Here is a 25,906-nt window from a genome sequence, read left to right on the forward strand (position 1 = left end):
CCTTCCCCTACTTCCCAGAAGAGCTGAAGGGTCTGGTAGGATGGGTGTCTGACACACAGTCATGTCTCCATAAGTGTTTAATAAATTAATGCCAGTTAGTATTCAAAGATCTTATATATTTTTTTGTTTTGCTTCAACTTAGATCATTATCTTTTTCCTTTAAGATCAAAGAGGGACCCTTTTCTTACGGATAACCACTTACACCAAGTGATTAGCTGCAGGGGTTTAGCAATATGGGTCAATGGCACACTATGGAGACTTCACTCTCAAGTGCTGAATGGAGGCTGATGGGGGCGCCATTGTCCACCCTATGGGTCATAGGGCTGGATGGACAGAGCACACCACTAACCAACTATGAAGCCTCAATCTCTCTGTGCCCACATCCAAAGCATGTAAAGTGTGTACCAGATTGATAACTAATCACCATTTACTTCTGTACTCAATATACATGTTTGAAGCACCTACAGGGATCAGACATCAGTGAAACTAAAATAAGTAGAACATCCCAATACAGCTATCACATTCTGATTCTAAATGATTCATACTCAACTCAGACCTTTATGTCTGTGCCTTTATGGTTTGTTCTCATACTACGTACCTTTGAGCTGGGAATCAAACCTGCAACACCAAGGTACATGCTGTTGACTGGGAATTGAACCTGCAAACCCTTGGTGGGCGGGCCGACATTCCAACCACTGAATCACACTGGCCAGGGCTGTTCCTGTACTAACTCTATCGTCCTCAATACAGCCAAGTGTATTTCTGGCAGTAAAAGACACCGTATACAAGCTACCCAGTGAGAGAGCGTGATAAAGTTGGTACCTGCATAAAAGATATCTTTTAATTTTTTCCCCCTATCAATTGCACATTTTTACCTAAGATGTTGATAATGATAGCTATGACTAAACTATTTTTTTTCTGAAGAAAAAAAATCTGCATTACTTTACTTCAATAACATTATATTTTCTGGTCTGGAATTATGAAATGGAAATCACAAAAATGTAGGTTCAAATGGAAAAAGACATGCAGGTTATGATTAGAATAATATAAGAATAAACTGTTTTGTGTACAGCTGTAAACCTACTTTTGTGCACCCCTAAAAGTACTAAGTCTAAGGAAATTGATAAAACGTTATATGGAGATAAAATGTTATATTTTATATGTGTTAACTATCTACTTAAATGCATTAGAAGAATATGTTTATTTTTTATATTAGTATTCCATTTTTATGTGCATAAATAGGAAGCTCTAACTATAACTCAGGCTTTCCCTTAAAAAATGTAACAGAAAAATGTAGAATTTAATTATTAAAGTGAATTTTTTTATCCCCTGAATGCACACAAATTTACTTGGAAGCTCACCTTGAAAAGAGCATAGAGTTCTTCTAGTTCGTCGATGGTAAAGGACGTTTCAGTCACAATGGTTCGCACCTACAAAAAGAACAAATACAACCAGTTTCATAAACTCCAACATGTCAAGTTGGGCAAGCTTCTGTCTTCTAAGCCATGGCCAGTGTGTCAGCGGGGATTTCTGAGCCGGCAGGAGTGCGAGGAAGAGGCCACAGACTGGTTCCAAAAGGACTCACCACATTCCGTTTGGTGGTGTCCTCCAGTGTCTGGATCACTTTCAGTCTCTGTTTGAATCTCATCTGCTCAATCAAGTCTGCCCGGATCGTTCCAAATTTCTGGAAGAGAGCCAGATTGGCACCTCTGAGAAACCTGCTGAAGCACCCAGTGTGGTGTCTGCAGGATTGATGGGACACAATCCTGACACACATGAGCCATCTGGAACATTAGGAAGCTCTGTTTTTTTTGTTTGTTTGTGTTTTTTTTTTCCAACGTCACATAAATGAAATTGTACAGAATGTTCTCTTTTGGTTCTGGTTTATTTCACTCAGTATCATGACTGCAAGATTTATCCAAATTGTTCATGTTCATTGCTGCGGAGTAATTCACTGTGTCCTGGGCCCAGAAAGGTCACCTCGGTGTCTGAGTCCACTGAGGCTGGGACTTCGTCTTTTCCTTCTGGGTAACTCTCTAGAGCTGCAGAATACCACCCACAGGCCCACCCAAAGGAAAACTGTTTGTCCAACTGTCACTACAATCCCTCCCAGTGGGGGCTGGGGAGGGTACACAATGAGAGAGATTCTCCCCCTCGAGGCATTTATGAATAAAGCTATCATCTCTCCTCACCAGAAATTGATGAGAAATTATATCAACATATCAGAGCAACCTCCTGACAAGCTGGGAGGAAGGAGGGGGAGAGAAGGGCAGTGCTTGACTAGGTCTCAGAGCTGAATGTGCTCCAGTATCTCCCCTACTTTTCTATTCTCCAGGCTGATTATCCCGAAGCACAGAAATAAATGTGTGGTGAGACTCTGGTGTCATGCGTCCATCCAAACCAGGTTATCATCGGCTCTGTGATGAGCGGCCCCATTCTGCAACTAGGGCAGTGACTCTCAGCCCTCCCTGGGCACTGGAATCAGCTGGGGAAACTTATTTAAAAAAAATGCTTATTGTTGGCCTTATGCCAGAGATTCAGATGGAATTGGTCTGCAATGGAGCCTATGAATTTATGTATTTTTAAAAATTAGCTTAAAATTTTTTTTAAGTGATTTGAAAGTATTGAAAGCCACCAAATCAAAGGTTAAGTAGGGGGGGGAAAAAAAAAGATAAACCATGAGGAGTTACGGGTACTGAGTCCTAGGAGCTTCATAAACCACCAGATGCTATGAGACACATGACACTGGTTCCTTCACCCTGAGCAGCTCCTTTGTGATTCAAGACCAGGTTGAGGAGTCACCGTGGGCCAGAAGGCAGCTTCCCAATTAGGCCCAGCAATCCTAGAGGCTTCACAGGGTTGGTTCTTCTCTAGATGGTGCAGGGTATTCTATGTGGCCTGGACTGAAGAGGATTGGCTTAGCTACTTCAGAGAAGACCTAGTACTTGGCATGAGAATAGGTGGTGAACTGGTGTGTGCAGGTCAACCTCCCCAGGCCTGCTCTCAACCGCCCCATCTCGGTCCACCCAGAGTTGATCTGAGCTGCCACTCAACCAGGTTTTAGGGTGGGAATAAGAATTGGAGGGTGAGAACCCGTCATGCCATCTGCTCCCTGGTATTACAGCCAGGAGAAGTCATGGACCCCATTCAGTGTCCATCTCTGCGGCTCAAAGCTGTTAGCTGGAAGGTAGGTACTTGCTCCAGCAACTAGTTCTCAGCAGGTCAAAGGGAGCAGGTACACCCAGGGGTCAGCAATGGAAGTGACCCTGAGCCAGGTAGCGAGTCTTACCTCGTAGGAGGTTCGGATGAGTCTGAAGATGTCCACCTCGGGGTAAGGCTCCACATCATCACTAAGCAGGGAGTGGAGGTGAGGAATGGGAGGCAGGGTGCTGTCTTTATTGGTCACACTGTCCAAGTACCTGGAAGAAGAAACGAGTCAGGAGGCTAAGTCACCAGGAGGCTACGCTGGGATTCTCCCATTTCAGTTCACACATTTTCTGCAAACTCTGCACTTGGAAACAAAAGACTGTCATTCCCTTAATTAAGCAAAATTCCCCTAACTTCTAAAAACCAAGCATATGAAAATGAATAATCAGCTGACCGAGGGAAGCGGGCATGATGATTCCCACCCAGCCAGTTAAGACTCAGGAAACCCAGGAGGAAACAAAAGCACAGGGAAGATCCAGACATGGTGCTGCAGGAGCCTTCGTACACTACCTTCCCAGAACGGTCATGGCCTCCCCGTCGTCCTTACAGTTCAACAGTTTGTCCACATTGGCATCCAGCACAGCCAGGGCCAGCTGGAATATCACCTTGATTCCTTCGTAGAAGAAACAGTCCACCACCACCACCGCGCTCTCAAAGGGCATCACACTGAGGAACAGGGTGAGGAACCAGGACAGGGAGATGGTGGAGATCACGCCCAGGTCCTGCATGCAGTCGTAGAGCTGGGGGACGTAGTCTCGCGCCAGCTCCTCGAAGACGCCCTGGTCCACCAGCGCACCTGCAGCGGAGGACACGCAGGCCCCTTCTCACTGACGCACCCAAGCAAACGGCTCGCACTGGTGCTGACGCAGACCCTGTCTAACCGTCTACAATCTATATCGGAGTAAGCCCTCTCTGGTTCCCATTGTGGAAAACTGGGGTAGCCTGAAACTTTCTTGCTTAATGGGTGGCTGGGAATTGTGTTCTGGCCGGTATCAGGGCTGTAAGAACACACACATGAGATGTTCCTGATGAGATGCGGAGGAAAACGTAAGTCCGTCCCCACCTACCAACAACTCTGGTGTTGTAGTAGTCGGGAAGCATGCGCTCACACAGGGCCACCAGGAGCCAGAAAGCCTCCTCCTCTTTGGCATAAAGCAGCAGCACCGAGGTGACAATATTCATGGCCTACAAGCACGGAGAGATGTCATCCAACACATTTTAGCAAGTAAGTCATTTGTTAACCCAAACAACGACTGAATTAGTCTCACGGGGGCCAGCAAACTTCTTCTGTAAAAAGCCAGATGAAATATTTAAAGGCTTTGCAAGCTACACACACATGTTCTTTGGAGTTTTATGTTGTCTACAATCCTTTGAAAATGTAAAACCACCCAGCCAGAGTAGCTCAGTCATTGAGTGTCGATCTATGAACCAGGAGGTCACAGTTGGATTCCCAGTCAGGACACATGCCCTGATTGCATGCTCGATTTCCAGTATAGGCCGTGCAGCCAATCAATGATTCTCTCTTATCATTGATGTTTCTCTCTTTCCCCCTTCCCCTCTCTCTCACACACACTCTCTCTCTTCCTTTCTGAAATTAATAAAAATTTACACTTTTAAAAATATGTAAAACCATTTAAGTCCTTGGCCTATAGTATAAAGGGTCTTCAGGAACACCAATATTCACAGAGAGACAGGCAAACCCTCCTTCAAAAATTTGCCTGGAGACTATTTGACAAAGCTTCTGAATCTATCCTAATGGTTTCCATAACCAGGTACACGTGGCTTAAGGTTCTCCTCTGAGAACAATGAAACCATTTAAACTTAAGAGTCCTGGCCTATTATTCCCATCTGGATAAGGAAGGTCCTGAATACCAGTGACTTACATTCTAGAGTAACCTGCTTTATTAAAAGATATTATCAGATAGCTCTTAAGGAGACAATCTCAACTACTTTAATAGTCTTCTTAATTAAAAAGAGAATGATCAAAAGATAGATATTAACTCCATTCTATCAGGAGCCAACTAATTCCTGTACTTCTTTGATCTTCTAGAAACCAGTAATTGTTCATCAGATTTCTATAATATAAATGCCAAAAAAGGAATTCTGGTCTAATAGGCTCTTTGTTGTAGTAAGTCTTACTCAATATTTTCCCAAGTGAAATCATCACTAAAATTCCACTTGAGAATTAGCCAGACGATTCTAGGTCATGACATGACTGGCCTAGCCAGTTATCAGTCAAGGTAAGTTTTTTGTTTTTTGTTTTTTAAGGGTCTACTTTGTAGTTGGCTGTGGACTAGGTATTGGGGGGTGAAGTTTAGGTATTGGGGGCGAAGGTTGAGAGGTGATGGGGAGGACACAGTGGTAACACGTTACACAGGACTTACGTTGGTGTCAGAGAGACAGAATAAAGGTGTGAAGGTTAATTAATCAATTTTGGGAGTATATTTAAATTGTGCTTTCAAATAAATAAAATGCAGTACAAGGATACCTGTAGTGTGTGTGTGTGTGTGTGTGTGTGTGTGTGTGTGTGTGTAGGAATTAAGCCTTTAGCTTTTAAATGATTGGCCAGAGAAGGCTTCTCTATGTGGCCTTTAAAACTTAAAGGTCACATTCTCTTGGACCTTTCTTGATTGTGGTTTGTATACTAGTACAAGAGATCATTGTAGTTGGTATGTGGAGTAACACTTTTTTAGTCAAATTTAGCACTTATTATAATATGTACTGTATTAATTATAACCATAGCATATAAAAGTTATCTTCTCAAGGTCACAATTGCTTAGGAGGATGCAAAAGTAGGAGCACTGTGGGACCCAGAATGCAGGAGTAGAGGCCTGGTGCTCAGGCATGCTCTCTGCTACCCCAGGATGAGAGTGGATCAGAGTGGCCCCAGGGACTTTCTGAGGTCACCCGCTAGATGGTGGTGACTAGTCAGGGCATTCTTGTCTCCTGGCTCCTCTGCTCAGGGCAGTGGTCCTCAACCAGGGAGATTTTGCTCTGTAGGGGAAATTTGGCAAAGTCTAGAGATGTTCCGATTGCCGCGACTGAAAGATTCTACTGGCATTTAGTAGCTAGATACTGTCAAACATGTCATTAAACAGAAGTGTTGCCGAAACCAGTTTGGCTGGGTGGATAAAGCATTGGCCTGTGGACTGAAGGGTCCTGGGTTCGATTCCGGTCAAGGGCATATACCTTGGTTGCGGGCACGTCCCCAGTGGGGAATGTGCAGGAGGCAACTGATCGATGTTTCTCTCTCATCGATGTTTCTAACTCTCTATCTCTCTCCCTTCCTCTCTGTAAAAAAATCAATAAAATATATTTTTTAAATAAATATAAAGTAAAATAAAATAAAATAAAATAAAATAAACAGAAGTGTTATGAAACATCCTACAAAGCACAGGACAGCCTCACAAAAAGAAGTATCCAGCCCACCATGCCAACAGTGCCAAGGTCAAGAAACCCTAGTGCAGTGAAGTGATAGCGCTGATGACCATAAAGTCTTTTTTCTTCTTACTTCCTAGCTGGTAACACCATTAGTACAAACCATCTGTGACGTTTACCTGGCAGTACCCTATGTTAGGGTTTCGGAAAGCATAAGCCGTTAAGACTCTCCTCAGAGCCGCAATGCCCATCTCATTCTGGAAGGCTGGGTGCTCTGGGAGGGAGCGGTGCAAGTCTCTCTCGATCTCCTCCGTGGCGAGATTGTACTTCCCCATGGACTTCTCCACGAGGTCTTCGTAGTACCCAGGGTGAGTGGCCTTCTCGTTGATGGCACCTGGGAAATACACCACGTCAAAAATGGAAGCCCTGCCTCACCTCACCCCCCGAACCTCTTCACTCCCCCAGCCATTCCAAGGGCACCAGGGAAACAGCAGTAAGTCCCCGAGGTGGTGTGGTGTGCTGCCATCATGGCTAGCCCAGGACACGGAGAGGGGTCTCCTGTCTAAGCTCCACAGGAAGCTGGCTATGTACAAGCCCCATCTCGTGGAGGGAGGCCTAAAAACTGTGTTCTGAGCACCTTCCACAGACCACCCTGCGGGGTCGCTAACGAGCAGAGGAGGGAGGAAATCAGAGTAAGCCAGGCTGGGGGTTTGGCCCTTCCTTCGAACACAGCAGCTCTGCTTTTACTTGACGGGGGTTTTCCTGAAGATTGCACTTGACAAAAACAGGTCTTTGCCTCTCAAAACAAGTTGAAAACTTTACTGAAATGGCAGCTCTGAGGGGCCTAAATAGCCATACTGACGAGTATGAAGCCCTGTGGAGAGGAGGTCGTAAACTATGTGGAGGGATTTTTTTAAATTGCTGGGGTGGTGAGGGCATTCCCAGCAGTAGGGAATGGCGGCTATGGATGGGAGTCCTCAGAGGCTGGGCAGGGCATGCAGAGGTGGGCTGAGAGACTTCCGTTTAAAATTTCTTGAAGACTGGAGTGAACTGATGATTCTCTGGGAAAAGGGGAGTGAATATAACCTGTGCACCTATGGATGAGGACAATGGGGAGTGGGGAAAGGGCAGAGGGTGGGGTGGGAACCTGGTGGAGGGGAGCAATGGAGGGGGGAAAAAATGAGAAATATTTGTAATAATATGAACAATAAAGATTTATTTAAAAAAATAAACATAAAAATTTTTGAAGACAGAAAAACCCTGTATACAAATATCTAAACCTAAACATAATTGTGTATTTATGTAAGTATAAACTATACTTTCCTATATGTTACATAAATATAATTTATACATAAGTATAAAATATATATGATATAAATGTATGCAAACTATCTACACACATATACATTATATAATGTGTATGTGAATACAGACATTTTATATATATATATAAATATATATAATAGTAAAATACAAATGAATATACATATATTCATTTGTATTTTACTATTTAGAAATTAGAGCACTGTGCTGACCCAGTCCTTGTCCCTGAAGGTCACCCAGAGCCCAGCCTTACCCTCACACTTGCCCTGGAAAAGCCTGTCAGACAGCTTCTTAACACTGGCTTTCGCTCTGTTCTCAAGGGTGATCTGCAAGGCTGACTTGCCATTTGGCCTGCACTTCCCTTCACAGCAGGGACACTGAGCCGGGTCCTTGTCAGGGTCCCTAAGGGTCATGGGAAGCAGGTGGGGCTCCCCTGCTAGGAGCTGGGCTCTCTCCCAATGGGCAAGCTGGCTTCCACATGAACCCCACCCCCAGCGGGCAGGCTGAAAATGGGGGCTGTTTTATACCCTCTGCCTCCTGGAGCTCATCCCATTAGAGAAAACACTGTGCCTACATGTCTCCGCAACAGAGTGCTGCGTGTGCTGCTTCCTGACGCTCCTCTCAAGTTTCATTTTCATCTGAGCCGTGCTATAAATAACTCCCAATCTGAATAAGGAAGACGGAAATGGAATTTTTTGATCACTCTGCCAGCAATCTGAATCAGGTTGTCAGGGAGACAGGTCCGCCAAACCCCAGAAGGGCGGAAGGCTGGACAGTCAGGGTCGGCGTGGGCTGGGTTTGCGATTAAAGAGAAGTTGACTCAAATTTGAGTTTCTAAATGAGGAGCAATGGCAGGTCTACATAAGGCCGAGGGGAAAAGAAAAAAAGAAAAAAAAAAAAGACCTGTAAATGAGGATAGGCCAAGCAACTTTCACATAAAACAGGTATTTTCCTAGATCCTACCTGTCCTACTTCTGAGATGCTGATACTACATCTCATTATGGGTAATCACCATTTACATCTGCTTTTAAAAGCTATGTAAAGGCTATGCGGTTGTTGTTTTATAAAGACTTTCCTGTAAGTCTGGAAACTCTTTTAATTTTTTCATGTTTTAAATGAAAGGTCTTTATAATAGCACTAGAACAGGACCGCCCTGGGTTCCAATAAAAATATTCACACCCACCTGTTTAGAATGAGCACCTTTCAGGCCTCCATCCGAGCAGAGCACCTGACCTATATGGTCAAGGCTGGTGACCCCCGAGGGAAGGCCCTGATGTTTGTGAGGGACCAGGCTGGGAGGGTGGGGCTGGGAGGACCTCTGGGCTCAGGGCTCCCAGGTTTGACCTGGCCAGGTTATGTTTGGGCATGAGCATGGCTTGGATCAGAAAAAGTGGACACATCGGTCCTATGGTGCATGACCTGTCCCCTGACCTTCCTGACACCTCCAGCTTGGAGGAGAAGTGTGATCTGTGCAGACTCTGGTCTCTCCTCCGACTCCAGGGAAAACCAGTGAATTCAGTCGGTGGCAAAATCAAGGACAAGGCTTCCTTACTCCTCCCATCCCCTCCCTCTCCACACTGCTCTGCATTTCAACATAATCAATGACACAGCAGGGGAAGGAAAAGGACTCCCAAAGCCACAGAGAATGATACTCTAGTTCTTCTCCCCCCCAGCCCCCCTAAAACAATGTCAGTAAATAATAGATGAGGTTACCAGGACTCAAAAGGGGTGGCTCTGTCTACGGCCATACCACCCTGAACGCACCCGATCTCGTCAAAAGGGGTGGCTCTGACAGTTGAGTCGCTGAATACGTGTCCTGTGTTTTTATTAAGGGACTTCAATGCTCTGGCCAGGAAAGAGTTAGCTCTGCACTGGGGTTTGCATCTTTGAAAGAACTCTGGTGCATGACAGAGGGTGACGGGGAGGCCCGGGCCCGCCCAGCCCTCTTACCTGAGAGCAGCAGCCAGAGCTCGCCCCGCATGCTCTCTGGGATGCCCTTCAGCACCAGCTCCCGGGTTTTCTCTGTGCGGTACATGCAGATGCCTTGCCCATACTCGGCAAAGTGAATCTTCCAGGCTTGCTCTTTCAAAAACTCCTTGGCCTGAAAGGGATAATGACGCATGACGACATCCCAAAGGACTCTGGGGATGGTGAGAGGTCCCTTTTGCAAACAGAGCCAAGTTCTGGACAGAACTCCTGAGAAGGGAGGACTCAGACATTCTGGCCTCCTTCCCTAATTGGGCCCATCTATCATGTCCTGTGGTCCCGTCACGATGCCTTCTGGCCCCGAGTCAGAATTCCTCTTCTTGGAGATGGTCAGCAGAATGCAGATGATAGTAATGGCTTTATGACCATGCCTCCAACTGCAAGTAAGTTTTTTAAATGTGCACTAAGAACTTATATGATCATTGACTTAAACAGCAGTGAAATGCCACCTATACCCTCTAGAACTCATCACCATCCATGAAAAACCACTCTGAAACATAATGATACTTTTAGACAAGCTCTGCTTAACATACAAGAAAATATCTATTTACATAGATATGAGTTCGCTTTTACTTGAAAAACTAGAGGCCAGTGCACAAAGTTCATGCATGGGTAGGGTCCATAGCAGCTGCTGGCTGGGGCCTCCCTTCGTTCCCTGCCACCCCCTGGTGGTCAGTGCACATCATAGTGAGTGATCCAACTCCTAGCTAGTCCAACTCTGGAGGGAACACTTTGCATATTAGACTTTTATATATGTAGATAGACTAGAGGCCTGATGCACAAAATTTGTGCAAGGGGCTAGGCCACCACCGCCGCAGTGGCTGCCTCTTCCTCAGCCCTCACCGCCCTGGCTTCATACGGAAGGTCATCCTTTCTAATGAGCATATTACGCTTTTATTATTATAGATATTTTTAAATGGTAATTATCTATTATAGAAAGTTTTGGGGGAGAGCAGGAGGGACCCACCAATTTCGGATTGAATTCCTCAGGAGACCGCCGCCGATACATGGTCATCAGGGTCTGTGTGGCCGTGGGGACGCTGTTGCCATTTAGGTTGAACTGGCGCTCTCCCTCAGAGTCCGAGCTCGAGTTTTTCTGGGGGCTGGAGGAAACGAGGCTGCTGGGCCGAGAGTACACCTGCAGTCGCAGAGAGGAACGAGACACTTAAGGTTTGGGCAGCAACCCTTCAGCGTCCTCTACAGAGAACAAAAGCCATGCCATGGTTCAAGAAGTTTCTTGCTTTGTGAAGAAACAGAAGAAAGGCAGCAAGTCAGCATTTCGGTGGGAATTAGACAGGTGCATGGGCTATAGGCTTTAGAACTGCAGTCCTCAAAATAGGTGTTCCCTGTATCTCAGCTGTATTTTTGCAACAAACTGGCCATTTACCTCTGGAATTAGCATATGTGCAAAGCATGCTGTGATTGAATCATCTGCTTATGGAATGGCCTCCTTCCCTTCTTCTGGTTTCTGGTGCCTCCAAAATTCCCACCAAAGCTTGGGGCAGGTGACAGGGCCAAAGATGATACCTGTGAGCTCATCACCATTACAATATGTTTTAGCTGCCAGTAACTCACATTGTTACTTGAGCAAATGACACGGTTTTAGGGGCTGCAGGTTCCCTGGATATTGGTCCAGGTGTAATTCAAAAGGGACACAATATGCATCTAATCATAATAAAGTAAAATCATCATAATGATGCTGTATTTCAGGCTTGAGACTTCATTTAGTGGCCTCTGTACCATCCCCAACAATGTCACTCTATGGACCAGAGTCACTTGGACCAGGATGAATGACTTCATCATTCTTCAACCGTAAAATGAGAGGATATCTATAAGGTTATCTATAAGGTTCTGCCCAGCATTATGGTCCCAAATACAAACGCCATGAGATTAAATGAGATATTGCTCTGGGCATCAGGATAGGTGGTGTGTCTTAGCACAGCTGCCAAGCTCAAAGGTCAATCAAAACAGGCAAGAAGGTGAACACCCCAAATACATAGGACAAACCAAAACACCCAAGGTGTCCTCCACGAACCTCATCGTCCGAACTGTTGTAGCTCCCTGCAAACTCCTTGTCCGAGTATATTCTGGAGGTCGTCTGCTGCAGGAAGTCAGAGATCCTCTGCACCAGAAAGTCTCTGTCTTTCAGGTTGGCAAACAGGAAGGTCATCCTGTTCCTGGTGCTGATGGACAGAGGACTGGGGAGGACGCTGGAGCTGTCCGCCTTTTCTACAATTGTCACCTGAAAAGAAACAGGAGCCAGAGATCATTACTTCTCCAGGAATCTCCAATAGCAGCTCCTGGTCAGCACTAAAGAAAGGTCACAGCATTCTGACGTCCTATGGGAACCATGCTTGTTTTATTGAGCCAAATTCAGATTCGCCGACTCTGTTCCAACCAATTCAAACTGGAGCTCACACCAGAAGTTAGAACCATCTTGCTGTTTTTTCTAAACCGTTTCTTCTAAGCTGAGAGTGATTTTATGCTCCAGGAGACAATGGGCTACCTCTGGGGGCATTTTTAAAAATATATATTAATATATTTTATTGATTTTCTACAGAGAGGAAGGGAGAGAGATAGAGAGAAACATCGATGAGAGAGAAACATCGATCAGCTGCCTTCTGCACAACCCCTACGGGGGATGTGCCTGCAACCAAGGTACATGCCCTTGACCGGAATCTAACCTGGGACCTTTCAGTCCACAGGCTGACGCTCTATCCACTGAGCCAAACTGGTTTAGGCTCTGGGGGCATTTTTGGTTGTCACAGTGGAGGATCGGGCTGGCATCTGGTAGGTGGAGGCCATCTTTCTCTCGGATTAGCATACATGCAAAGCATATATGTTGCCAGGCATGCTACAGACAGCCTGCCCCCCAACACGGTCCAGCCCAGGGCGATCACAGTGCCAAGGTTGAGAAACCCTGTGAAGGAATTCTCTGATTTTCATTAAAATTTCATGGTGCCATCAAGGAGAGAACTCCTAGCTGCTGCATTATGCATATGAGACAGAAAGCAGCCCTGACGCTGGGTCCTTTCTCCCAGCTCAGTGTTAGGGTGGTTTTCAGAACACAGGCAATCCTTCAACCGTCTCCCTCAGACTCCAGGGCTTTGCAGGCTTCACTCAGTTCTGAGCAGACATGATGTAAGCGGCTTAACTGCAACCCCATCTGCACTAGGAGATGGTGTGGTGTGGGGGTGTGTGGAGAGGAGTACAGCAGGGAGACATCTGTTTTAGCTCTGAGCTGAAGACATACATTTGGTGGTTTATAATAGGATTTTCATCAATTGGAAACAAGAATAAGCGCATTAGAAATTATTTTCTTTAGCACGTTAGGAAAAAAACACACAAAACCTCAAGGCAAGCCCTAGATAAACGGCTTAATTGCAGTGATTCTGACTGAATAATTAAAGCTCCCCTCCTCCTCTTCATTCTACTGTACTTGCAAGCAGTTTAGACAGGTCCAACTTTAACCTCTTCATCAGCATTTTCATGTGAAATACAATTTCCTTCAAAGCAGAACTTGAAAAACTTTCCTCTTCCTTTCAAGGCTAAAAACCTACTGGCGTTGCCTAAGTCACAGTGGTCGGCAAACTCTTTAGTCAACAGAGCCAAATATCAACAGTACAATGATTGAAATTTCTTTTGAGAGCCAAATTTTTAAAATTTAAACTTCTAATGCCACTTCTTCAAAATAGACTCGCCCAGGCCGTGGTATTTTGTGGAAGAGCCACACTCAAGGGGACAAAGAGCCGCATGTGGCTCTCGAGCCGCAGTTTGCCGACCACTGGCCTAAGAAGTTCACAGCCCAAGTGCAAAGTGGTCATAACCAGACCAGGATCTGACTTCTGCGCTCAGATTTTATAAACACACATATATATATATATATTTTTTTTTTAAGAGATATATTTTTTAATGGAATCCTGTGATTCCCAGAGCTACACATAAAAACGTTCTTTTTTCCTGAAAGCAAAAAAAAAAAAAAAAAAAAGAGGCTAGAGAAACAGGAAAAACCCTCCTTATCATGAACAGGAGTCTCCCATGGCACTTAGGAAAAAAGTCAAACAATGCCTATTTTTAAAAGACCTGTAAAAGCTTACAACAAGTTTTTCTCACAACAAGTTTATTTCTGGGCACCAGGTGTCAGAATTAAGTGACAGACGCCAAGGGAATGAAAGGTTTAAGCTCTGTACCTAAAACCCAGAGAGACATGCGGAACTTGATCAGTGGAAAGTCCTTTATCTGGAAGGATCCTGAGTACAGAAACCACCAGCAACCCCCACCTAAACACCTATGAATGCTCGCTCAACGTGGGTTACAAAATATTGTCATCAAATGAATTCTAGTAGGTTTGTATCCCATGAGCTTGGTGCCTCCAGGAAAAGGTACTGGCTACCTTCGAGTATTCTACAATTTAATGAAACACATTTGCATTACCGTGGGTTATAAAGTAGACTGGAGCTTCATTAAACTCAGTGTTTAATATGGAACATTCAAAAGGAAATGTATGACTAAAAAGGGGAGGGTGGGTTTCATCTGGAATCTCTATCTAAATGAGGAATCTGATCAGCTCCCTTTATCCTCTGGCTTTGCTGCCTTAGAAGTTTCTTCAAAATCTACAGCAACGTGCCCTGACCAGTTTTGCTCAGTGGTTACAGCATCAGCCTATGGATTGAAGTGTCATGGGTTCAATTCTGGTCAAGGGCACGTACCTTTGCTACAGGCTCCATCCCTGGCTCCATGCATGCAGGAGGCAACCAATCAATGTGTCTCTCTCACACTAATGTTTCTCTCTCTCTGTCTCTCCCTCCCTTCCATTCTGAAATTCAATGGAAGAAATATCCTTGGGTGAGGATTAACAACAAAAAATTTACAGCAACCTGATTCTGTGTAATCATTGACCATCTGTTGACCAGGTGTACCTTACGTCTAGATATGTTAATATATGTTAATAATCTCCAGCCAATTGCTAGTCTAGCTAATGCTAATAATGTCCATTCCAAACAGGATTGAACATTCCCATGGAGGCCCTAGCTAATCCGTCAGTTTAACTCAGTTCCTAAAAGTACTCAATCCACAGAGACCACTATCTACTCAGACAGATTCCGGAAAGAGGATGGGGAAGTGGAGGCCCCACCCATCAGCTTTGTCATCATAGTTACCAAAAGGTAATAAAAACTGCATTAAGTCCTTTGCTTCTTCCATTAGTGAGGGCTAGGGCTCCACTGTTAATATCTCTCTGAGTGAACCACCTTCACTTCTAGGAAAGGGCTAGGGGAGGTTGCAAGTTTCCAGGTTAGAAACTGCAGGTCTGCCAGCCCGTGATGCCCTAACCAGGAGCTCCTTCTCAAGCCCAGACCTCACGCCAGGCTGCCACAGGAGCACCCTGTGCAGACACGACAGAACCTGCCTCCACCCACATGCAATACGACTGCTGCTTTGTCTTGACTGTACATGAGAGCCAGCCTGGGACTTGATCATAATGCAGATTCTAGAATTTGCAGAGATTTAGACTGGCAGATCTGGGCTGGCCTCAGCACTGGTGCTTTCAGAGCAGGGAATCGGAGGGCCAGAACTGAACACCTGGCTTTTGGATTCACAAGCGAGGCCTGTCCTTCAGACGAAGCTGCCCTCAGGCTATGAGCCAGGTGGAACGACGACATGTTCCAGTTTCTGTATTTGATGCTTTAACGTCTTGGAGCCTTGCAGACCTTGGTAGGACCACCTTTCCAGAGTTAGACGACTCCCAGAGACTCTCCTGGAACAGGCCTTTCCTCTGCAAGCCACCCCACCAGAGCCCATAGCCAGACCCCCTCCTCTACCCAGCTCGCACTCAGGCTCACAGTTCACCTGCCCTCATTGCCTCAGAGCCAGATATCAGATAACTAGGAACAGCGCCTACACCCCAGAATCCACTGACATTATTCACACCAGCCTGCTTACCCCTGCCTCTTCCGTCCCTTCCCTTGGAGACCACAACAAAGACTCTTCCACGCTGTTTCCCATGTTCCCTTTGCCTGCCTGGTACTTAGCCAAGTGGCCCTTGTGGTCCCTCTCAGTGGGATCTGTGAGTCTAACTATCTACCTGTCTTTCTTTTTTTTTATTGCACTTTTGTTTATTTATTTATTCATTTTTATTGACTATATTGGGCTAACCCTGGTTAATAAAATCATATAGGTTTCAGGTACACATTTCTATAATACATCATCTGCGTATTGTAGTGTGTGTTCACCACTCCAAATATATTGTACAATCTATCGTTCAATGGCAGTCACATCTCCTGGTCCATGGGCCTCACCAAACCTGGGTAAGAATGAGATTTCCAGTTAGGCTCAGCGGATGGAGTGAGGTCCCACCACCACTCACATCAATGGCAACACATGAAAGGGTGGCAGGTTCCACTACAGAATGACGAACATTCACTTACGGTGAAAAGCCAGCCAACTTCTGGCAAATATTTCCTGGTTCACACAGAAAAGTATCACAAATGAAAATTAAAAATCCGTTTCACCTGAGGCTTACCTCCCGCAGCGGGATAATGAGGCTACACAAGTTTTCCTCCTTGCTGGTAAAGCAGATGTAATTTGTGGACACAAACATTTGCCCCAAAATGTGCATTTTGTTAAATGGGGTCCAGAGGGTGCAGTCTGTGTGGCCATCTAACTTCTCATCTTTGGGCAGCCGGAAAAGCGCACGGTACCTCTCACTCTTGGCCCTGGCGTCAAGATCGCTGGAAAGCAATAATAATAATAACTCACATCACGCAACAGGAACGTCTCAATACCTTCTAAATCACATGTGTCAAACACAAGGCCCGCGGGCCAAATCCGTCCCACCAGGCCTTGCAATGTGGCCCGCACCGTGCTGTCATCACTACACTCCGCTGCGTTTCCATCACAATGATAGTTTATGACTGTTCAGTAAACCATTCGGCCCGCGATTTAGGCTGGATTTTAGATTTTGGCCCCTTCTCTGATTGAGTTCGACACCCCTATTAAATGATGCAGCCACGGAGGGTCCCCAGCCCACCTTTCTCCTCCCCAGTCTTGCTGGATTTATCCCTACCTTTTTGGCCTACTATTGGCGCTCATGCCAGCCTATGACCCAAAAGCATAATAAAATTATCTTAATACAGTTAGATCCTTTCTGTAGTCATTTTATAATCCCAATATCTGAAAATGTTCAAGAGTATTAGGAAACTAGGCCTGCACAGAAAATGCATTCTTTTTCTAAACGAAAACAATAATTTCTAAAGAGATTGTTACATTGACACGTATCCAGCGCCACTTGGGGGGAGGGTATCTTTTAAGAAAGACCTAGTAAGGATGCCAACCAGCCTCTTGAGTCTGCTGATCTCACTGCCACCCTCTGTAGACAACAAAACGGCCTGAAATATAGGAATAACCCACCTCATGGACAACTCGTTTCCACAGCCTCAGCTGGGTCCTCTGACTACAATCTTTCTCCACACACACCTTCCCCCACCCCGACTTTCTTCCATATAGGTTAGGGGTGTCGAACTCAATCAGAGAAGGGGCCAAAATCTAAAATCCAGCCTAAATCGCGGGCCGAATGGTTTACTGAACAGTCATAAACTGTCATTGTGATGGAAACGCAGCGGAGTGTAGTGATGACAGCACGGTGCGGGCCACATTGCAAGGCCTGGTGGGACGGATTTGGCCCGCGGGCCTTGTGTTTAACCCATGTGATATAGGTTGTTAAAACCTCTCCCCTCAAACTCTACCTGACCTTAGCCTCTTGAAGCTAGGTAGGAGTTCCCTCCCTCCATCTCCAAAATTACCTCCATCCCTACTAGTCTTCCTTCCTTTCCCTGTCTCAAAAGGAGTGGTCTCGGCACACATATTAAAGTTACTGTTTTCTTTTACTTTTATCTCTTTTCCTTCTGTCCCTGCACCTACCCTCCTATACCCCTATCTGCACTTACCTTCATCCACTCTTCCCTTCTTAACCTGTATTCAAATCATCTAGATTCTAAAGAGGGCAATGCCCCTCCTTTACCAAATAATTTTTTTTAAAGCCATCTATCCTTGCCTAATTCTCTTTCCTTCCTTTCACTTGCTATTTAAACCACTGCAATAACCCCATTCATCCTCCACCACTCTGTTGAAACATGACTCAAATCACCCAAGACACTCATGGTGGTGACATCTGTCAGGTTCCAACTACCAGCTGTAAGCCAGTGACTTCAAATTCCATGTGTTACTAGTCCAATCCCCTGGATGTCCTGCAGGCAATTTGCTGGACAGGATCAGAACTGAGCTCTCACATCCCTGGACATGCTCATCCCTCTCTCATTCCCCACCTCAGTGTAGGGCAGTTCCATGTGTACAGTCACACTACAGAGCATCAACGTTTCCCTCACTGTCTCTCTAGCTCTGCACCCACATCCAGGCCTCCAGGTTCTCAGCAGCCTCTCCTCCCCCATGCCCTGCCGCCTTCCAGACATGGGATGGACTTCCTTCTCTCTGTGCTTTTCCCTCTGCTGGGAATCTGCAGGGGCAGCTTCCACTACCACTAAGCTCACCCCCCCCCCCCCCCCCCCCCCCCAGCTCCTCGCAGTCTCCACTGAGAGGCCTTTCCTACCCTCTGCCCATCTTCCCACGTGTGTGCCCTCGGGTCCAGAAAAGCTCCCGCCAGGTTGTGCTGGAGCCGGTCACCTCCGCCTCACTTCCTGAGCTGAGAGTGCTGCAGGCAGCCTTTTCCACTTTGGTATCTCTAACAAGAAAGCATCCAACAACCCTTGAGTTGTTCAGAAAATGTTACATTTTGTGATGGTTTTCTTGTTTCCAAAGTCTGTAAGACTCTGTCTCTGGCACCTACCGTTTTAGAGCAGACACTTTTTTAGGAGATTTCTTTTTCAACTTGGGCAGGGATTGATCCTGTTCGAATCCCTCGTTATCCAATAGCTGCCTCATGGCGATGTTGGCGAGCTGCACCATTAGCTTGAAGGTCTCGTTGATGTTGAGAAACACGGAGAAGAAGTGCTCGCTGGACCGTGTGCTCACTTTGATCACGTCGGGCAGGAACAGTGTGGCGCGCTTCTCCAGCTGAGTGATGTCCACCCACCGGATCACCAGCTTGGCTGAGCACAGGGGGCAAGGCTCCGTCAGCTCCCGGCTCCTTAAAACCCCCCTGAGATACTGCAACTGCACACCCCGACTCCCAGGTGCCCTGAACTCCTTAGCATCTGCGTGTCCACATCTATTATTGTTTGGTTTGTTAGTTATAAGAGACCAAGGCAAACCACATATATTCCGAGTTCATACTTATTGCCAATTTAAGTCCATGTTTACTAAATTAATTATGCCTTTGGTGAATCTTTATTACTTAATAGACACATTTTTTTTTAAAAAACAAATATTGAACTGAAAATGATTCACTTGTTAAATAGTTACAAGGCAATGCTGACCCAGTCATAACTATAGATTTATTTTTGGTATTTATTTTGGTATGTGGTTTATGAGTTCAGGGCAAACCTCAGTAGAATTTCCTAAGCTTCCCTCTGAAATCCTAGACAACTTACCTTCTCTTCCCATAAGAAAAGAATAAAAGCAAAGGTGGTTAATACTGAGGTACATCCAACCCTGACGGGGGACTTTCCCCTTCCAGTAGCTGCAGGAGTAATAGTTGACGAGTTTCTCTTCCTCGGGCATCCCAAACAGCCTGTGGAATTTCACAATGGCCTCTTTAAACTTCTCGGTGTCATCATCTTCCTTCACATCATTGATTTTGTTATACTCTGCAATGATGCCCTACGTAGGGATGAAACAAAAGCATACAGCGGTATTACCATGAATAAAGCTACTGTTTTCTGTACGCGGTACATACTGGGAAGGAAAAAAACAACAATTTCCAAGACTACATTTTTTTAAACTGATACATTTTCTTCAAAGGCAACCCCAGAATTCTAAGCCAATTAACAAGTAGTATTTGTGTACAAAAATATTTTCAAAATAACAATATAGATTGTATTATCTGTTTATTTTTGCTAATCACCTTTTTCTTAATTTCTTTTAGGTGTATTTATTTTTGGTGCTAATCGTTTTGTTAATAAGTTTACTTAGAATAAAACCCATAATTTTACCTTATAAAAGAGGAAATGTAAAGACTTTCATAGTTCTACTGATTTTCCTAGCTTATTGTGATAGTTATGCCAAAGGTCAATTTCTGCCTTTCTCAAAAATTAACAAAAATTCATCATGACTGGACAAGGAAGGAAAGATAGACCAGAAGGCATGTCACTAACTGACATTTGGTCACAAACCCACTGTCTCGGGGCCATGAATAGTATTAGGGAACTTAGAGAAAAGGAACAAGCATCCATTTAAGAAGAAAAGAGGTGAATATAAGAGCAAAACTTAGGTCAGCTGGACAGAAAATGAAATATTTGCTAAGAAAGTGACTAGCTAACTCTACTGTCTAATCATTTGAGTAGCTTGAGAGGCCATTTTATTGTTATCCAATTCCTCCATAATTCCCTATAAACTGGCTTCTACACATATCTGTTGGTAAAAAAAAAAAAAAAAAAAAAAAAAATAATGCTCCCTTGAATTTCACTTTGTAACATCAAATCCCTCTAACCTCATCTTCATCTTCTCTGATCTCAGGGTACCACTGGATAGCATGAGCTTTTAAGCATGAAAGTTCTAGATTCAGATCCCAACAATATCACCACCAAGCTGTGTAAAGTTGGGCAACCTCTTGGATTCTCCTTGATGCGAATGAACCCTCCATATTCCAAGAACAGAAAATTGCAACTGACTCATATATGGAATTCTGGCCTTTGGGCTCTTACGCTTCCAGTACAGCCTGATGCTCCCTACAGATTTATCTTCCCAATACTTATTTTGACCACAGAATTCTCAGTATAAAAATCCTGAGTGGTTACCAACTGCTACCAGTCTGAAATCCAAAATTCTAGACCATTCACATTTTTGATCCACTATTGAGCTCTTACCTAAAGTGAGAATAGGAGAATAAGGAAGCAAGTGAGGTAAAAAAAACCAAATGATACCCATATGTTTTGAGTGGAAAACATTAAGTTCAGACCCTGCTATCCAAAGACCTACTAAATACCACATTTAGAATACACATTTAAAGTTTAAAAAAGAAAATGTTTTCAAATGAGAAGACTTATGCAGCTATAGCACTGAGAAACATCACTCTGAAACGTTCTGGGGTCTAATACACTAATACAAACAGATGATGCCTTGCCAACTAGTTTCAACTAGTGAGGACAATAGTCCCCATGAAGCTACATTCCCAAATTTCCCACCTTTAGAAACAGAGAGGATCTAGAATGCAGAACCTCTTCTTGGTTTGCTGTAGTTTTTCAGCCAGGTTGACCAGACGATGGATGGAACAAAAGGATAGAATATTTCCTTCCTGTATGTTCTACAATTTCTACATAATATGAAATAGGTCACCTGGTTCTAGGCAACAACTCCCTATAACTTTGGAAAATTACCACAATCCAAATGAACAAGGGACACTGATGGGTAATTCACACAAAAAAGAAAATGAACTAAATAAACAGTGATTAAATCCTCAATTTGAGGGGTAGGGGTGGGAGCAAGGAAGAGGTTGATATTATTATATACGAGAGGACCAGTGCATGAAAATTCATGCATTGGAGTGGGGGGTTCTTTAGCCTGTCCTGCCCCCTCTCACAGTCCAGGAGCCCTCAGGGGCGGGAGGCGACCAGGCATCAGGTGAAGGCAATGACCCATCCCACCTCTACTACTGCCACTGTCAGAGGTACAAGCCTCAGCCAGCCTTGGTTACCTGAGCCTCAGGAGGCCCTGGGCAGCTGAGCAGCCACCATCCGAGGCTTGCCTGCACCTTAGGCCGGCCCTAGGTGGCTGTGGGGTTGAGAGGACAAGGGCTGAGGGGACTGGGTTGGGTGCTGCCATCTTGTGGCAGTGAGTGCCGCCATCTTTGAGGGCATGACAGTCAACTAGCATATTCCTTTCTTATTGGCTGTGGGCGTCACCATCTTTGTGATGTATGAAGGTCAATTAGCATATCCCCTCTTTATTAGATACGATGCTTTTGTTCTCAGTCCTCACTAATCTTTTTGTGGTGCAGTTCAAATTTACTTCTCTCTTCAAAAACATTAGATTCTAAAGAACAAAGAGATTCCATTTGTATGGTTACCCTTCTTTTTCTAAGTATAAAATCACTATGTGTTCATGTAAAGAAGACATAAAATAAAAATAGACCATTCTGTGGAAATTTAATGATACACACACTGTCAGATCACTTCCTAAAATTCCTCCCTAACCTGGGTGCAAAGAAAGTGGTTTTCATTGTGATTAAAACTCCAGATGTTGCAACAGAAAACAACCTGTACTTAAAGGCTAGTATCCTTTATGTAAAAAGGACTTTTAAAAATTAAAGAAAAATAAGACCGAAAGTCCCATAGAGAAATAGGTCAAAAGACAGAAGAAGCAGACAGTCTACAAACAGTGATATAAAAATGGCTCTTAAACATATGAAGATATTCAATTTCACTCATAAATGAGATAAGTACAAATTAAAACAACACTAAAATATTTCTCTCCCATCAGATTGGCAAACACAGAACAGCCTGAGAGTCCACCCTATTGGTGAAGATGCAGGGAAAACAGATGCTCCCACTGTTACCAGTGGGAATGAAAGATGAAGAGGGATTTAGCAACATTTGGCAAAAGACACATACCTTCACCATGTGACCCGGCAATCCCACTTCTACCAGTTTATCTAAGTTACAGCCACAACAATATGAAAATACATCTATGTACATAGGTGTGTAACATTGTTTATAATTGCAAAATATTAGAAAATGCTTAAATGCCCAAGCATAGGAGACTGGCAGGAGTGTCCACGGTGCATACACACAAAATACGCATCTTCAAAAAAACAGAACTAAATGAAGCATGGGATCCTGGATTGGGCTGCAAAATAAAAAAGGACATGAATGGAAAAACTGTAAAATCCAAATAAAATCTGTTGTTTAGTTAACATCACGTTGATGTCAATTTCAGTATTGGTAAATGTACGTGGTTATGGAGGATGTTAACGCTTGGGGAAGCTGAGCCTAGGGGTCTATGGGAATTCTCTGCTCTATCTTTACAGCTCTTCTGTAAGCTTAAAAATAATTTCAGCCTGGCCAATGTGGCTTAGTGGTTGAGTGTCAACCCATGAACCTGGACATAGTTTGATTCCCGGCAAGGACACATGCCTGGGTTTCGGGCACAATCCCTAGTACAGGGTGTGCAGGCGCCAGCTGATCAATGATTCTCTCTCATCTATCTCCTGCTCCCTCTCTTTTCCTCTCTCTCTAAAATCAATAAAAACATTAAAAAAATAATTATTTAAAATACAAAAGAGAACTATTAAAATTAAAAACAACAACATGTGACAACTGCTATTGTATGTTACGCAGGAGTTAAGTGGAAAAGGGAAATGCAAAGGAAGCTGTCCTTAGAGACTCATGTGTGAGAATTAAAGAGAAAGAGGAAAAATACATATTCCTGCCCATTTTTACACCTTTTCTGTCTTACGTAATTTCCAATTTAAAAGTTTAACAACAAAACAAAACATCCCCTACCTGTATTTTTCCTCTCACAAAAGTGGTGATGTCATTCTCATTTTCAAAGATGGACAGTGTCTGCAGCAGATTCTGCTCTAGCCATTCCCAGTGTTCAGTGATTTCCTTCCTAGAACCACCTGCACGAATGTAAAAATGGTAACAATAATAAATGTCAGCATTACAAAGATACCCAAAAAGTCAAGCTCGTGTCTTCAATATTTGATGCCACTGAAGGAGACTATTGTGCCAACAACTCTGTCTTGAAATGATCTCTCTCCTCCAAAGAAACACAGACGCAGGTGAAAACCCACGAGTAAGGACTGCAAGTCTTCACTTAATGCTGGCCATAGGTTCTGCGACTTTAAGTGAAATGACCTACAATGAAGCCAGTTTTATCACAGGCTAATTGATACAGACAACTGAGTTCCTACAAATTTCCATCAGTGTTATAACGACATTACTCAAGGAGTGGCTGTATTGTGTTCTGGTCAAGTCTGACGGGGTGAGCCCAGAAACTTTGAGGTCCCCTTTAGATCGGAAGGCAGCAACACGCCCCACATTCACTTTTACGGATGGGGAGTTCAGCCCTTCGCTCTGCTGTTCTTCCTCCTAGAACCTGCATCTCACAGGGAAACGTTGATCTTGTTAGGGGACTAGGTTACAATAGTTAAGTCGTAGCAGGATGAGGACTTCGGTATGCCAGGGGCAATCTGATATAACCACCTCCTACAGTGGGCAAAAAATGACCCTCAGTCTCTTCAATATTGAATGAGACTATCACTAGGGAATAGCAGCCTGGCTCTCATGAGCTCACGGGCACCGCTGCCTTGTAATGTAATGGGATGAGGTCATCCTCTCAGCTGCCGACCAAATCACTGCACTTGGGCCAGCAATAAGAAACATAAGTCAACTCGCCTGGCAACCCCCAGACTGAAACAACCCTAGCCTTGTAGCATTTGCCACCAGCACTGCTCTCCGCTCACAGCTGTTGGCGTCATCATAAGTAACGGGGCACAAAGATCTCATCTTGAAGTGTCAGGACACAAAGAAGTCCTAGCTGTTTAACTATTGCCCGACTAACACATATTCAGCAGGACTCTCCCTGGTCCCGGCACCATTGTGTCTGGATTGCAAGTGTGCATGTAACTGCAGAAGGCGTGCCTAGAACAACTCCTAGTGTAACTATTACAAGCTTCTTACATAACTCTGCTTATAATCTCTGATAGGTCATAACAATATGCTTATAATACCATTATTGACTCAGCCCTACAGCCTTGGCAGGACCAGACCAAAGTGGCTTTACAGCCACGTTGAGAAAGGAAAGGCCCAGGTAACTCATTCAACCGTGACAGTAAGAATCAGTGGGCTTATTTTACTTGAGTGCCAACATCCTACCCTACCCCTAAGTAGAGAATATAAATGGCTCTCTTTCTGCTCGGCAATCGGGACCAGAAACACTAAAAGCCTTATATGTTTGCATATGCTTTGACTTAGCATACCTTCTTCTATAAATGAATCCTAAGGTGATAATTAAGAAAATGGGAAAGATTTTATTCAGAGAATGTTCATTAAAGTTGTTCAAAATGCAGTTAACATTAGTGGGAAAACTCCTACATTTCCAACAATAGCATATCATTTAGTTAAATCATGTTAATACACAATAAAATGTTATATACCTATTGACATTATAGAAATACATTATTGGCATGGAGAGTCTATACACATATATAGATCCAAGTATATCCATATATATGTTCAGGGTGGGGCAAAAGTAGACTTACAGTAGTTTATAAGGAAAATAATAAAATAATTGATAATAATACAATAATAAATTGTTTCATGTACTCACATCTGTAAAACTACTTTAGTCCTACCCTGTATGTATAGACACATTTTATATAATACTAGAGGCCTGGTGCACAAATTCATGCACCAGTGGGGTCCCTCAGCCTGGCCTGTGGGATCAGGCTGAAATCGGCTCTCCATCATCCCCTGAGGGGTACTGGATTGCAAGAGGACACAGGCCAGAGAGGGACATGGGAAGTTGGCCAGCTGGGGAGAGACCACGGGAGGGCTCCAGGGCATCTCCAGCCCATCTTGCTCAGTCCCAATCTGTCGGACCCCAGCAGCAACCTAACCTACTGGTTGGAGCGTCTGCCCCCTGGTGGTCAGTGCACATCATAGCAAGCAGTTGAATGGCCTTAGCATATCATTAGCATATCTTGCTTTGATTGGTTGAATAGATAACTTAGCATATTAGGCTTTTATTATATAGGATAAAGTCAGAAATGTGATTTGTGATGTGGTATTATTGTTTCTGAATTTTTTATTCTTTTTTGCTTATCTATATTTTCTAAAACTTTTTCTTAATCTGCTCTTTAAAGGATCCAAGACTAGTTCTTGAGTTCCACTAACCAAGA

The 25,906-nt window shown here is 44.2% G+C and overlaps 1 protein-coding gene across 4 annotated transcripts in view; it reads right to left on the bottom strand.

Moving 5' to 3' along the window:
* TBC1D9 (TBC1 domain family member 9) overlaps positions 1–25,906 on the bottom strand; it is a 93,716-nt gene that overhangs the window by 21,357 nt on the left and 46,453 nt on the right. For 2 of the 4 annotated variants that reach the window (XR_006740738.1, XM_036423668.2), the window contains exons 3-15: positions 23,505–23,623; positions 19,437–19,665; positions 18,734–18,995; positions 16,415–16,622; positions 11,930–12,136; positions 10,862–11,032; positions 9,859–10,009; positions 6,765–6,979; positions 4,275–4,392; positions 3,718–4,003; positions 3,290–3,419; positions 1,586–1,684; positions 1,362–1,430 (exon numbers count right to left, since the gene is read on the bottom strand). Coding sequence is in view for 2 of the 4 variants with exons in the window: in XM_036423668.2 (XP_036279561.1) it covers positions 1,362–1,430; positions 1,586–1,684; positions 3,290–3,419; positions 3,718–4,003; positions 4,275–4,392; positions 6,765–6,979; positions 9,859–10,009; positions 10,862–11,032; positions 11,930–12,136; positions 16,415–16,622; positions 18,734–18,995; positions 19,437–19,665; positions 23,505–23,623 (2,264 nt within the window). In the remaining 2 variants the exon portion in view is untranslated. Of the gene's footprint in view, positions 1–1,361; positions 1,431–1,585; positions 1,685–3,289; positions 3,420–3,717; positions 4,004–4,274; positions 4,393–6,764; positions 6,980–9,858; positions 10,010–10,861; positions 11,033–11,929; positions 12,137–16,414; positions 16,623–18,733; positions 18,996–19,436; positions 19,666–23,504; positions 23,624–25,906 lie in introns of those variants that run through there. The other 2 variants (XM_036423669.2, XR_004985586.2) reach the window with 2 other exon arrangements.

Source organism: Pipistrellus kuhlii, unplaced genomic scaffold, assembly GCF_014108245.1.
Source record: "Pipistrellus kuhlii isolate mPipKuh1 unplaced genomic scaffold, mPipKuh1.p scaffold_m20_p_8, whole genome shotgun sequence".
NCBI lineage: Eukaryota > Metazoa > Chordata > Mammalia > Chiroptera > Vespertilionidae > Pipistrellus > Pipistrellus kuhlii.